This window comes from Diaporthe citri, assembly GCF_014595645.1.
Source record: "Diaporthe citri strain NFHF-8-4 chromosome Unknown scaffold_3, whole genome shotgun sequence".
In the NCBI taxonomy this organism is placed as follows: Eukaryota; Fungi; Ascomycota; class Sordariomycetes; order Diaporthales; family Diaporthaceae; genus Diaporthe; species Diaporthe citri.
Window position 1 is genome coordinate 5,566,506 of NW_025064848.1, and position 14,010 is coordinate 5,580,515.

Consider the following 14,010-nt stretch of genomic DNA (forward strand, 5'->3'; position numbering starts at 1 on the left):
ATGGATCCTTTCGCCCCCGTCCCACCTCCCAGTGCTGCGGCGAAGAAATCGGCCACGGACCTGTACAACAAGCTCAAGACCGCGTCTCCCGACCTCGTCAAAGGCTTCGAGACCAAGTATGCCGCTTGGAAGAACACATGGTTCAGCAACGGCAATAGCGTTTCACCAAACTCGGACACCCGAGCCTCCGGGCCTGAGTGGGATGCCCTTGTTGCGCTTGGGCCAAAGATCCTGCCATTGGTAGTATACCGATTGACGAGCGGAAAAGACTTTATGGCTGTTGTCCTATGTACGGAAAACAAACCTGCAGCACCCAGAAACATTATCAACTCGACAAGCTGCTAACACTTTGCCAATAGATAACAAGCTCGAGAAGGATCTATCCTACAAGTTGGACCCTCAGGACATCCTAAACACTAAGGTCTTACAGCGCCATGCCAATCTCTTAGTCGACACCAACTGTCAGCGTACATATCCAAAGGCCTGATCTATGCTGACTGCCAGGCATTTTCCCGAACAGCAAGCCGCCGCCGACATCATCAACATGAACCTCACGCGCAACACAGAAGTCAAGGACGCCCTGGACCGCTGGGCCGCGTTCAGGGTCGAGCGCCAGAACTACAGCAGCTCGTTCCACTTCTGCGAGGGCGAGGGCTACTGGGCCCTGGCCGACATGGGCCCCAGCGTCATCGCCCAGATGATGCTCGAGTACTACGACGACAGGCACGGCTGGTGGCACGAGCTGCTGCACGAGCTCGTCCACGGCCGGGTCTCGGACGCGGGCGTCTTCTTCAAGGACCAGGTCTTTGAGGAGTGGAAGGACTGGTTCGAGCACAAGGAGCACAAGGATGCGCCGCAGGGGCAGGACCAGCGGGCTCGGAGGCCGCATGGTCCCGGGAGGGAGTGATTGGGAACGGGACTCACTGCGTGAGAACACCCGGAGGAACTTCTCTTTGCTTTTGACATTGTTGATAGATGGTGTGACTTTGTGGGCAAGACTCGTTCATCTGCTGCATAGACAACCCGCAGGAGGCAAGAAGTCAAACTTTCAAGAACTCAGGCTGCACAGGACCAGTGCCTGGGCGCTCACGAAGCTCCAGAGTAGACCAGATCCATTCAAGAACCTAAGCATGTTGGCTAATGATAGCATACATATCGTAGTAGAGCTGAAAGTTGACGAAATATTCCTCGACGAAACCCCCTCAGGTGTCCGGCTGACGAGGCAGATTCTCTTGCTATGAGCAACCGGTCAACCTCTTCCCAGTATATCTCATATTCGGTCTCCTCATCTGTATTCACCGCTCCCTGCGTCTGCGCCCGCCCCCACACGCTGACACGACGTCCTAGCGAGAATTTTCCCCGAGAAGCCCCCCAATTGAGCAGACACGCCACCATGCGTATCCTTGCCTCGATGGGTACACGTCTGGCATCCTTGGTGTAATGGTGACCGTAAATGGAGTTATCTAGTAGCGAGTGTCCTTGATGCACAGTGTCGTATAGCAGCCGTGGACTTGCGGCGAGCTTGGAGTCTACGTAGCTCACCGCGCAATAGCGAGCGGTGAGGCCGAGGAAGTCGCATTCCGGACCTTGATAGTACGGCCAATCACTGTTTCGGATTTTGTTGCCCATCGCGTCACGGTTGCCTCCCATCGGGCTCCACGTGTCTGTCATGTCCTTGTCGAAGTCGTCAAGGATTTGGACGAGTCGCTGCGTGTTGGGGACAGAGGGCCTGACCTTGTTCGCGTAGCGCAAGACCTCATAAATCCGTTGCGTCAAGGTCGGATCCGGCTCAGATTGTCGCCAAGGCATATCAATATGTCTCAGCCTCCTCCGCGTCATGATACCTTCAGCTTCTATTAGTTCAATGAAAGGGTCAAAGTCCGCATCCAGATGCGAGCTTATGTCACTCCAAATCTCCTCTCTCTTGGCCCAGTCCAAGGTAGTACGGTGGAGTAGCTCGACGTTGTCGTCCTTGGAGAGCTCCAAGATCCCACGTGTATGACTGTCGAGGCGACGTATCACTTGACTGCGAATGCCTGACAAGCGAACGACGGAGAGATTGAGTAGGTCAAATCCAGTAAGGCCCTGGGGCCCGCCATCTGCCACCCATAGATTCAGCAAGTGCAGTGGTCCTTCTGACGCCCTGAATAGAGCCATCAGTTTCGCAAAGTCTCGACTGCGGTGACCCATGCGTCCCCAGATGCTCGTATAAAGATCTTTGAGATCCTCCGGGAGACTGTGGAGGATTTCTTTCAACCGCAGCAGTCCCTCGCCGTCTGTAAAGGCTTCGGACAAGTTTTTGACAACCAAATATGACCATAGGAAGACGCCGCTTGATTTGTTGACAATCTCCAGTATGATGGACTCGACCTCGTCGGGAAATATATGGATTTGCTCCTGGAAACCTCTGTTAGAGGAGAAGGTGCCCCTAACGAAGTGTGTCATGTCTTCTTCCGTAAGATCCTGCATCCGTAGCACCGGATACTTCCCGAGCTCGTCGTTGAATTCTCTCCACTGACGGCTGGCAACGCAGACCTTGATACCATCGCGGGCACCAATATCCTTCACCAGAGCCAAGGTATGAGCCGGAGACACCTCAAACTCATCCAGTCCGTCAATGAAGAATGCAAGTCGATGTGTCTTGACCATTCCCGACAGCAGATACTCGAAAGACTCTTTCAGTTCCCACTCCTCCCAAGTCGGCTGTTTTTCGCAGCTCCTCAGCGTAGAGAAGAGAGCCCATCTTCGTGGGGCAACTGCCGAAGCTAGGCCAGGATTTGATTGGAGACATTGATGCAGTACAGTCCTCATGAGACCTAGGTGAGACTTTTGTAAGTCTGATCCGGCAACCCAGGCGTAGAAGTTCGTCACTTGCAGCGGAAGTCCGGCCGCCCATTTCTCGAGAAACTTTCTGAGCTCGTCACTTGAGAGAATGAACTTCATCAGTGTTGATTTCCCGGACCCCGGCTTCCCCGTGATCCAGAATACCGACTTGTCATTACCCTCGAGCCACTTAGGAAAGCTTGACCAGAGGTGTTTTCCGGCCTCGATCACCGGGGTTTTCTGAAAGACCCATGAGAATGTGTTTTCGTATGCATCTGCAATAAGCTTCTCCCTGTTGCTGATCTCGTCAAAGACGCCAGACACAAGGCCTCTGCTTATTGCGCACTGGATGTTCAGCGCAAAGTCGTCCGCCACCTTGGCCGGTTCTAGCTTTGGGCTGCGTGCTGACATCCACAGCTCCTGGACCAGTTCTCGATACACTCTGGCCCCAACGTTGACGTCATCGTCGTTCAATAATTCGTTCTGTTGCTACGGATTTGCTGTTCGATCCTTCGGTGGCTGTGTCTTTGTTGCTCTGGCGTTCGATTCGTCCCACAGTATCCAGAACATCATTTATCCTGGAGCCGAACTGTTCAACTCTTATAGCACTTTCTTTCGTTTGGATCCTAGACATGTCAGCATTTCATGGTCATGGAACTGAGCTCTACTTACCATAAAGAAAGAATTGTAAATCGTATGGCTCGCTTCTCTGTCTCGTCCAACCGCGCGCGTAGCTTCTTAACCATGCCCTCATCGTACATGCTCCCGGCGGCCGCCCCCAATGATTTCGACACGCGTTTGCTGCCACCCTCGCCACTAACATCAGACCGTGCCGCCAGACGTGTTAGGATACCCTCGAACTCGGTAGGAATGGACTCCACCTCCTGGAGAACGGCTGTAGGATTCTCGTCGGAATTGAAAACCCGTGTCTGGTCGTGCATCATGCGGCAGTGTTTTGCGCAGATGGGATGGTCTAGTGTCTGCGCAGCCATCTGGCGCAAGTCTCCCAGCAATGTGAGAGCTTCCCTCTCTTGATCGGTCCGGCCGTCAATTTCATGAAACCGCGACAGAAGGCGCTTTCCGACGTCCGCGAATTGGACAGCGGCAGCGGTTATGCCGATAATGCTCACGGGATCCATGATTGATGATTGGAGTGTTGGAAGAGGCTTTAAGAATAAGGACAGAATCACGGCGGAAATCGACCACCAAAGAGTCAAATTCATGTAAGTCAAAAGAGGGCGAGAGAGTCTATGAACTAAAATGAGGGAGACAAGTAAGGGAAGGGCACGAGACTAAAGAAGATCCACTTGAGCTGAGTCTGGGAGGGGTTGGCGGCTGAGCTTTAGGCAGTCGAGCTCACCGCGTGCAGTGTGCAACATTTTTGGCGAATGAACTTTGCTCACAACCTTGCGGCCGCGTCAGAATGAAAGTTCATTGGCTTTGCGATGTGTGCCAGTGTCTGCAAAGACGGGCAGAGCGGCCGCCAGCAGTGTGGTTGTACCATGTGCAGATGGTGAAATTCGTTTACTTGGTCGTTTCGTCGATTATGCAAAGAATCAGACCACTCCTTGGTGTGCTCCCATCTACGCCAGGCAGATAACCCGCCCCCAACACACTGCAGGCGCTATTTATCAATCTCCTTAAGGACAAGGAGAGGCTAGATTGTACGCGAACGCCATGGCAAATTCGGATTTAGGCAAGATCAAAGGCATATGCAGTCAACTAATGAGGGAATTAGATGCACGCTGAATACATTCTGCGCCGTGAGACATCCCGAGCACCGTATTCATAACGTCTTCACCGCCTTAACAGCGGCCTTGACAACTTCCGCAAATGACCGCCTTGGAAGTTCCAGCAGGTCATTCATAATCTCGCCTTCGTCCTCCAGATAGCCCCCATATTTGCCAGTAACAAAGCCTGTCTCAATCAGTGCATACGCAGCCCCACCATCACCAGCCAGGGCAGCCGCCTGCTTCTCCAGGATGAATGACTCCGAGTCAATGAACTCTGTCTCGAACTTCTCACCCGTGAACCGCTCAACTGCCTCTAGCAACTGCTTCTGAGACACCGCAAAATCGCTGAGCAAGACGACCTTATTCGCTGTCTCCTCCCATTTCTTAGTCAGCGCGTTCACGACCGCGAGAGCCGTGTTCTCCTCAGTCGTCGTGCTAAACAAGCCCTCGCCATCGTCCCAGAGGACAACCTTCCTCTCGGCGATGTGCATGCCGAGGAACTCGTGCACCGCACTCCACCTGAGCCACATGCCGCTCGCGACGGCCATCCACTCCATGCGGTGCTCCAGGGTGCGGAGGTGGTCCTGCACCTCGCCCTTCTCGCGGAAGACGGGGCATAGCGCGCGGGCGGCCGGGTTGTTGTTGTTGAGGCCGTACTCGGAGGGGACGTAGCGCCGGACGCCGGCCTCGGCGGCGGCGGCGATGATCCGGAGCTGGGTGCGCACGGCGAGGGTTGTGACGCAGTTGATCACTGCGTCTTGGTTCGCGAAGGCGGCGACGAGTGGGTCGTGGGGGTAGTCGTCTGGGATGGTTACGACGTGAGCTGAAGGAGGGGAAGCCGCTCTGGAGGAAGAGGCGCGTTGAAGGATTGTGGTTGTCACAGTGGGAGTGTTGAGAAAGGCTTCGAGTATTATGCTACCTATGGAGCCTGAGGCGCCGATAATGACGATATTTTTAAAAGGAGAAGACATCCTCGGTATAGGTGTGGTTCAATATTCGTGACTTGTTTGATAGTCTTTTAGATGGCGTTAAGAAGGGGACACAATTTGAGATGTGGGAGCTGTTGGTTGATGTTCAATATTCTCAAACGGTCCTTTTAATATGAAGTTTTGCGTCTTATCGTGGCAATAGGCGACAATACGCAGTAAGGCGTTCAGTAATCGAATATTACACCCTGTCACTATTCCTGCTTTTCATCGTCCAGTTGAGAATGTGGAGTTCTCGCCCACCAAACCACAGTATTTAGAGTTCGCAGACAAGCAAGCAACTTGCTTTTCAAGCCGGATGTGAGGTGGTTGGGAAATGATCACTAAACATTGAATACCAGACTTTACCAAGATGGAATGCCGGTGGGAGGGCTATGAGTAAGCCCTCCCTTGCATAGTACCCAATGGGTTGCCCCTTGATTCCATTTCTTTCCGAAATGACATGAGGCCATCCATGCAAAAGTGGTACGTTAGACAATGCGTTATCGTGGTGCTACATCAAGAATACAGTGAAAGAAGAAGTTATGGCACCAGAACCGCTCGGGAGAATTGTTGGGATTTAGCATGGAATGAGAAAGAACTGCAGCAATACCATATTCGCCAAGACGGCCCTAAGTCGGGATTCAGAATGAACCTGACAATTCAGCACTTCTAGAATGTATTTGCCTCTCGCTGGAATCTGCGCTGTCACTGAGGCTGCTTACGATCTCGCTAATCAATGCGGATAAAATACCTAGGTAACAATCCCCTACAGCCCAACTGATGACTATTTATACTGACTCGGCGCACTAATAGAACTGACAATCATCAAACACTATTAACTATTTCACAGATACTAGAAACAGTTTACGTCATACGTCTTACTCACTAGGTATAATGGCTTCTTCTCGGCTCTTCCAGCCACTCAAGATTGGCAAATTGACCTTATCCCATCGCGTGGGGCTCAGCCCTTTAACCCGCTACCGAGCTTCGGATGACCACGTTCCCCTGGAGTTTGTTAAAGAATACTACGGACAGAGAGCTTGTGTCCCTGGAACTCTGCTGATCACCGAGGGCGTGCTTATCTCCCCCGAAGATGGCGGCCACGCCAACGCCCCGGGAATCTACAACCAGAGACAAATAGACGCTTGGAAGGAGGTCACGGATCTTGTCCACGCCAAAGGCAGCTACATTTTCTGCCAGCTCTGGGCTCTCGGCCGCGACGTCTACGCCGACGTCGCCGCCGCGGAGGGAATCAAGATCGTCAGCTCGGGCAACATCGGCCTGGACGAGGAGCGCCGGCCCACTCCGCTGAGCACCGTCGAGATCCAAGACAGGGTCCGCAACTACGAGGGCCGCAGAGAACGCCATCGCCGCCGGCTTCGACGGCGTCGAGCTGCACGGCGCTAATGGGTACCTGATCGACCAGTTCCACTCCGACCGCACCAACAACCGGGAGGACGAGTACGGTGGCAGCGTGGAGAACCGCTCCCGTTTCGCCGTCGAAGCTGTGAGGGCTGTGAGTGAGGCCGTCGGGCCGGAGAGGACTGGGGTGCGTCTCAGCCCATGGAGTACCTACAACAACATGAGGATGGCCGATCCTGTCCCGCAGTTCACGGACGTCATTCGGAAGGTGAACCACCTGGGAATCGCATACGTCCACCTCATTGAGTCTAGGGTAGCCGGGAATGTGGACGCCGAGGGCTCAGAGAGCCTGTCTTTTGCCTTCCAACAGTTCGATGGGCCCGTCCTGGTGGCTGTGGCTTCACGCCGGGATTGGCGAGGCAGGCGGTTGACCAGGAGTTTCCGGACAAAGACATCGTCGTCATGTTCGGGAGATACTTCATCTCCACACCCGACCTTCCTTTCCGAATTCGAGAGGGCCTGATTCCGAATCCCTACAACCGGGAAACTTTCCATGCGCCCAAGACAAAGAGTGGTTACATCGACTATCCATTCAGTCAGGAGTTCTCAGCGAGCATAAATAACAAGGAAGAGACTAGAAAGCAGAGATAGTTGCCATTCTAAAATCGAATCTGAGCTCAAAGGTCACCCAGGAGTCTGCTCTGTGACGCGGGGTATAGACTGGGAGTAGTGGAACAACACCTTCAAATCTCATCCAAAATGTTGGTAGGCAACGACATGTCGAGGTAACCGTCGGGTTCATTCTCGATGAAGTCGAGGGAAGTCGAGGACGGAAATATTGTATGCGGCGCCAATCATGGCTACGCCGCGCATAGTTGCATTCATTTTGACTGTCAAGAGCGTGAGGATGTCTTCTTGCATTCCAGACCAACTTCAAAGGTGCAAGACCATTCTTGTATATACAAGATCAATACTGGCATAGATATCAGAACAAATATCCGGATCGAGTAGTGGACCGGGCAATACAAGCGGCGGCGATAACACTTTGGGTCTTGCACGCACCCAGTATAATCCACTGATCACCAACTCCACTGAACAGACCTTATCTATGTGCATGACGTCTCTTGCACGCACAGGGGTTGATCGCCAGATGTGATTTCCTAACCGTGGAACCCGTAAATCATGCATGCAGACGAGTACGCGTATGGCTCGTTACCGAGCCACAGAAAGGGCCGAGAAGGGTGACCTGGCTTCATTTTCATATGTCGGAAGTAGTTCGGCAACTATCTTGTTCGATATGATTGCCTTTATCCTGATGTCTGCCAAACTTCTGTGATTACGTGGAAGTTGCTACGGACCCCGAAAGGCACATCGCGTGCTAGAGTCGAGTTCACAAGCAAAAGTCCGTGGACGATGAGAAATTCATGTTTGAGATGGAGATCACTGGCTTGACATCGTAAGATGCTTGATTTCAATCCAGATGGGCCGTAGTATTGCTTATAGAACCATACACCGGCAGTTGATATCCGATGTCGAGACACTTTGCAGGCCGCACTTCCACACAGCCAATCATTCCCTGGTGATGAAGACAACGAAATGGTACACGACGAAGAGTTCAACATGATTAACTCCCTCTTACCTCCTGTAAAGTCCGCGGCTAAACCTCGGATCCACCGGTAGTGGGTCCGCCCAGCACTCGTTACTTTCCTTCGTGGTAACCTCTCAGCTCCGTCAACAAGGCAGTGCAGTGTGGGGCCGTGAAGATAGACCCAAAAGGTACGGAATTCACACCGATCAATCATATGAGTGAATCTGGTAATGCTTCCAATAGACGGCAGGGTGTTGGCTACCGATCTGATGAGTAATAGCGCAGCGAGAAAGTGAAGTACATGTGCATGCCCCAAGTTTTCGTCATGTTGAATGGAAGAAAGAGACCCATTAATCTTTTGATTACGGTCTTTGGTGATGTTTGTCGACCCTCACTGTCGCTGGTCCACGTTTGTGGAGAACACGCCCGTCCACACATCCATCGTTCGCGTCTTCTTCACACCACCAACAGCTTCCACGGCAACTAGAACCGACGCACGCATGGCTTTCAACATTGCATCTGATTTCCAATCCTTCCTAGCCACGGATTGTTCCACCTCTCCCAAGAAATCCTCACTAGCAATTGATCCAGCTTCCCAGCTCCCATCTAGGAGACCGTCCTCGGGAACAAGCACTGCCTCATGATCAAGGCGCCAGGCCTGATCATGGGCGATAAACTTGATCTGGTGGGGACTGAGAGGTGTCTGGATATTTTCCTGGCTCTCCTCGGTCCTCAGCGCCTGCAAGGTCCCTTGCGCCAAGGCGGCCAGGACATGAGGCCACGCCGCCTTCTCCGTGGCGTGCAGCACGTATTCCGCGATACACACCTTGCCGCCCTCTATTACCTTTGCCTTCAGATCCCCAAGGATATTGGAAAGCTCATCGCGCCCCTTGAAGTACCACACACAGTGCGCCAGCACGACGACATCCCACCTCCGTTCGGATACACCTGTCCCTTCCTGATCCGGTGCGGCGGGCTCCCAAGGCTTCCCCCTGTGCCATGTAATCCTGCTGCCAATCTCGCTCTCCGAAAGGTGCGTCTGCGCCTCGGCAAGCGTGAATGGCGCTCCGTAGTCTGGCGGGGCGGGGTCGCACGCATCGACGTGGCCCGTCGGGCCGACCGCCTCGGCCAGCACGGCGGTGCAGTTGCCCTGCCCGCAGCCGATCTCGAGGACGCGGCTGCCGGGCTTGATCACGTCTGTGCCCCAGCTGTTGAGGATGTTGATGCGGTGCGCTGCCTGGGCTGCCTCGCTCGCTAGGCCATTGGGCGGGAGAAGTTGGTACGACGCTATCTTCTCTGCTGATGAGAGGGGGAGGACGGTTGTTGAAGCGATCATTCTGCTATCCGTGTGTGGAGATGCAAGTGCTGTGAGGGTTTGGAGGTGTGCTGAGAACGGAATCAAGAGTCTGGCCGTCAATCTTGGGAAAAGGCCAGTCCTGGTGAGTCATGTTACGAGGTCTAGTGCTCAGTTCAGAACATCCAACCCCATGGGTGGGCGTTAGGCATCACTTTAAGCCCTGCAACTCGCCATTGGTCATCTGAAACCCCGAAAATCCTTCCAAAGACCAAGTTGACAAATCCACTCGAATAATGAGTCACCAGACAGGATTTCTGGTCCAGACTGGTGTTCCTGTTCCGTTATTTACCCCAGTAACGAAGATGATGCAATTGACGTCTTACGCTATTTTTCATGTAGCGAGCATTCACCTAATGAGTAGACAGATGGCCGCACGGATCTTTATGCCCTAGAGGGGCATGAACCTAACGGCGATCTATTCTTTAAATAAAATTTTTTGCAGTTGGCAGTTGCTTGCGGGCGTAAAATTCCGGGGAATACTAATTTGAGATATGGTGACATTGAAGATGATCACTGACATTTTGGGTCGCTGCGGCCCGCAGCCTGCAGCATCTTCGACATGATTACTTCCGTCCACACATCTGTGATGGTTGGTTTTGTTTTGTTGGGGGCAGGGAATGTTACTTGATTAGCTGCTGCCCCTCCATATGCAGTTTGGATGCGGATGGCATTTTTTTGTTACCGATGTAGGACAATTTGAGACCGCTGTCATGATTACGCACCATGACATGCAACATCAGCAACTTTACCTGTACTATTGGTGCACATTACTATGCACGGGCTGGTGCTTCACAACATCTATAAAGCAGCTTCCCAATCCAATGCCTGAATTCTGCATGTGTTGTACAGGGCTGGGAGAGCGTTGCAGCTTGAAATATGCAGGCTCCAACGCTCGATGCTATTTTTGACAACGGAAAGCCTCATCTCCTCGCTGGCCAGTCCTGTATTGCTCTCATTGAAGAAGAATAGTTGCAGTCACATTCTGACGACCTGTCACCGAGCGATTAAAGACCCGGAGCCATCCCTTTTCCCAGACTTGATTAGGTTCCTGCTTTGCACATGGGATTTGCTTGACGAGGCAGCACAACAATGAATAGCAAAAACGACTTTCCCAACCTTTCCCCATCGGACCAGCAGGAAATCTTGAATGGCCCCGCAGCGACGCCACCTGAAGGAGTGACCCCGGACTTTACGGACCCGCCGAACGGAAACCGCGAGGCTCTTGCTGTTATTATTGTGTGCTTGATTCTATCCATGTTGGCATTACTTGGCCGTGTGTATTCGAGAGCATTCTTAGTCAAGAAGCTCCACATTGAGGACTGTTAGTATGGCGCCCAGATAAACCTTTTAAAGTCATTTGGCTTTGTTACCTAACCTAAGATAAATGACTATTACAGATCTGGGGATTGCTGCTTTTGTATGTTGAAATCAGGCCTGTTTAGCCGCCAAGAAGTGTTTCTTGCGATCGACCTCTATCCTTGCTGACAATAAATAGGTCAGCTTCGTGGCCATGGTCGCGGTGTACCTACACATGTTGTACATCTGCGGTTTTTGGGTACACCAGTGGAACATCCGTATTAGCTCCGCGCCTCCTATTGCCAAGGTTAGTCTGACGAACACATGCCGCATCCAGGAAGTCTTTGTCTTATTTTTGAAACGTTCACTGATCTCGGGTAGGACCTCGCATTTGGCATCCCGTGTTCTTATACCGCGGCACTGCTGTTCGTGAAGACAGCAATGTTACTCGAATGGATGCGGATCTTCTCACCGAGAAGGATCAAAGTTTTCTTCTGGTGGTCCAGCAGTGTTTTGATCGTGGCCAACATATTGCTCTACGCTTCCAGCTTTATTCTCTCGGCGATAACATGTATCCCGCATGAGTCGATTTGGCATTCCTGGGTCCCTGGCCACTGCGTTAACCGTAGGTCTCTGGCGCTAACTACCGCTTTGTTCAATGTCTTGTTGGACGTCGCCGTCCTCCTCCTTCCTCAGCACATTATCTGGGCCATGCAGATGCGGGGACGTACCCGGGTTGGTGTTTCCGTTATCTTCTCTGTGGGCCTGTTGACAGTGGCATGCGCAATTGGCCGCCTTGTCGCGACCTTCCAGGCGGATTTTGACGGTGACGAGACATGTATGTGTTCTACTTTTACCTCGTTTTCGAGACTGTCACTGAGTATTTTAATTTCGACATAACTGTTTCTCTGACTGAGTCTCTAGATACGCTTTCAACTTTGCTGATGTGGATGCTGCCTGAAACGACCTCTGCACTCCTGGTATTTTGCATGCCGGCGCTTCCGAAGACTTTTTCCGAACAAAGCATTCTGTTCAGGTTTCTTCAGTCTATTCGTTCCTGGAAACGCCTGGCAACTACGAGGGGTCTCCGAATCTCCGAATCAGATGGGCCTAGTCTTTCAATATCTGGAAAGCATCAGGCAATTTGGGAGAATGGGCAGGCTGTGAGCCTAGATAGGCTACAACGTTCGTATTCAATACTAGTAGAGCGCACAGAAGCTAGCGGTAGCTAAACCTCAAATAAGCAGGAACGATAGTTGGATAGGCTTCAAGAGTTGGGAATACTAAGGTCCGAAGAAGTATCTTATGTACGAATGTCGAAGAGTGGTTGCTTCTATAGGAGAAAACCACTACACAGGACTTGACCGCGACGCTTCCCTCGCCAGCCTATCAGATATGACAGCACAAATGGAACAAGCTGTGAGAACGAGCGCTTAGCAAGCTCCAGCCTTCTCACCAGGACCGCTGTACAGCTGGCAAGGAGTCTTGGCGTCAGTGCAGATATTGTTCAGTGTTGCCACGTCGCCGGTGTCCTTGTTAATGCCGACAACCTCCCCGCCGCCGTAAGCAGACACGCCCGTGACGGTGACGGTACGCTTGCACTTGTCGCACTAGGATAGGGTTAGCCAAACGCTTTCAGTCCGGGCAGGTTGTCCAAGGCAGCTGATACTTACGGTGCCGCAAGCTCTGTAGACCTTGCCATAGTCCCGTGCATAGAAGTTTGTGATCTACCGTCGTCAGCTCCTACAATGAGCCAGGGCCCGAGGTCTTCGCCGCGATTGACTTACACTGACGCTGCCGCATCCGTTGTGCTGGATGATCTTGTCCGAGGCGTGATACGCACCGCCGCCAATGATTCTAGTTACAGTCCCGGCGGTATCCTCCTTGCTGCCGGTGGGAAATCGCGTCAGCACTGCTCTGTGCTCATTACGAAATACAGTTGCAGTCTGGGGAGGGGACTGTACATGGAGATGGCATCCTCGCAGATATCCTCGAACCAGACGTTCTCGATGGTACACCCACCGCCGATACAGTACACCCCTTCGCCCTGGTTCTTGCCGATGATTGCGTTCCTCAAGGTCGCGCCCTTTCGGAGTAGAAAGACAGTGTCTGCCTGGCCTTCGAGGATAATCAGCTTAGGCGTACTTGAACCTTGCTCGATGGGACCTCTAGTTACTCACCTCCTTCTGTCTGCTCCTTGCAGGCACCCGCCCCTCTGTCGAAACGCGCATTCTTTCCATCATAGGTCTGGCCCGCGGCGACCTCAATGGTCTTTGAGTTGGTGATGGTCTGCGTAGCCTGGGGCAAGGCGTCCTTTGCGACGCAGGCATGGACCGCCGGGAGGGCAACAGCGAGTGCTGCAAGCAACTGAATCGCCTTGGTGTACATAATGGATTGGATGATGGAGAGACTTCGAACCAGGACTAGCATTTAATTCAGGAGGCTGTCACTCACAAATTCCTTGTGTACTAACTCTTCGTCCCCTCCTCTTGAACCATGCAACGGAAACATCTTGTTATTTCAAGTAATTACCTCTCCCGGCTACTTTTTGAGCAGTTTAGAGGCATTGGTGGACAATCATTTGGCAACGGATCCAAGCTTTCGTCTTCATAAATTAAGGGTTCTTGGCATGGGAGCGGACATATCACTTCCTTTAAAGTCCACGAGACGACACCGCGGTAGGGATTCAGTAGAGAGGTTGGAGTCTTATTTAGGGGTTAGCACTGGTTTCGGTTTACACGTAATACGCGGAAAATAAACTCCCTTCGCTGATCATTGGGGAGCATCTCTGACCAGGATATGTGTATGCATGTGCCAATCATTGCCCGATGCCAGAGCCCAGATTCCCTGCCGTGCTTGGCACGGTCCTGGGCGCGGAGACTG

At 52.5% G+C, this 14,010-nt stretch overlaps 6 protein-coding genes across 6 annotated transcripts; 2 read left to right on the forward strand and 4 right to left on the reverse strand.

The window, feature by feature from the left end:
- On the forward strand, window positions 1-907 carry INS49_009037 (uncharacterized protein; the record flags this gene model as incomplete). Its single annotated transcript, XM_043169774.1, has 3 exons — window positions 1-289; window positions 360-421; window positions 521-907. The coding sequence occupies 3 exons, from the start codon at window positions 1-3 to the stop codon at window positions 905-907; spliced, it is 738 nt and encodes a 245-aa protein (XP_043027454.1).
- Window positions 908-1,463: 556 nt separating this feature from the next.
- INS49_009038 (uncharacterized protein) lies at window positions 1,464-3,962 on the reverse strand (the record flags this gene model as incomplete). The annotated part of the gene is made up of 4 exons (XM_043169775.1): window positions 1,464-1,478; window positions 1,543-3,306; window positions 3,380-3,449; window positions 3,496-3,962. 4 exons carry the CDS (start codon window positions 3,960-3,962, stop codon window positions 1,464-1,466), a joined length of 2,316 nt encoding a protein of 771 aa, XP_043027455.1.
- A 647-nt stretch (window positions 3,963-4,609) lies between these two features.
- On the reverse strand, window positions 4,610-5,527 carry INS49_009039 (uncharacterized protein; the record flags this gene model as incomplete). The annotated part of the gene is made up of 1 exon (XM_043169776.1): window positions 4,610-5,527. The coding sequence occupies one exon, from the start codon at window positions 5,525-5,527 to the stop codon at window positions 4,610-4,612; it is 918 nt and encodes a 305-aa protein (XP_043027456.1).
- An 891-nt stretch (window positions 5,528-6,418) lies between these two features.
- INS49_009040 (uncharacterized protein) lies at window positions 6,419-7,537 on the forward strand (the record flags this gene model as incomplete). Its single annotated transcript, XM_043169777.1, has 3 exons — window positions 6,419-6,859; window positions 6,885-7,274; window positions 7,325-7,537. 3 exons carry the CDS (start codon window positions 6,419-6,421, stop codon window positions 7,535-7,537), a joined length of 1,044 nt encoding a protein of 347 aa, XP_043027457.1.
- A 1,328-nt stretch (window positions 7,538-8,865) lies between these two features.
- Window positions 8,866-9,810, reverse strand: INS49_009041 (uncharacterized protein; the record flags this gene model as incomplete). The annotated part of the gene is made up of 1 exon (XM_043169778.1): window positions 8,866-9,810. The coding sequence occupies one exon, from the start codon at window positions 9,808-9,810 to the stop codon at window positions 8,866-8,868; it is 945 nt and encodes a 314-aa protein (XP_043027458.1).
- Window positions 9,811-12,560: 2,750 nt separating this feature from the next.
- On the reverse strand, window positions 12,561-13,515 carry INS49_009042 (uncharacterized protein; the record flags this gene model as incomplete). Its single annotated transcript, XM_043169779.1, has 5 exons — window positions 12,561-12,737; window positions 12,801-12,854; window positions 12,915-13,014; window positions 13,092-13,245; window positions 13,308-13,515. The coding sequence occupies 5 exons, from the start codon at window positions 13,513-13,515 to the stop codon at window positions 12,561-12,563; spliced, it is 693 nt and encodes a 230-aa protein (XP_043027459.1).
- Between the last annotated feature and the right edge of the window lie 495 nt (window positions 13,516-14,010).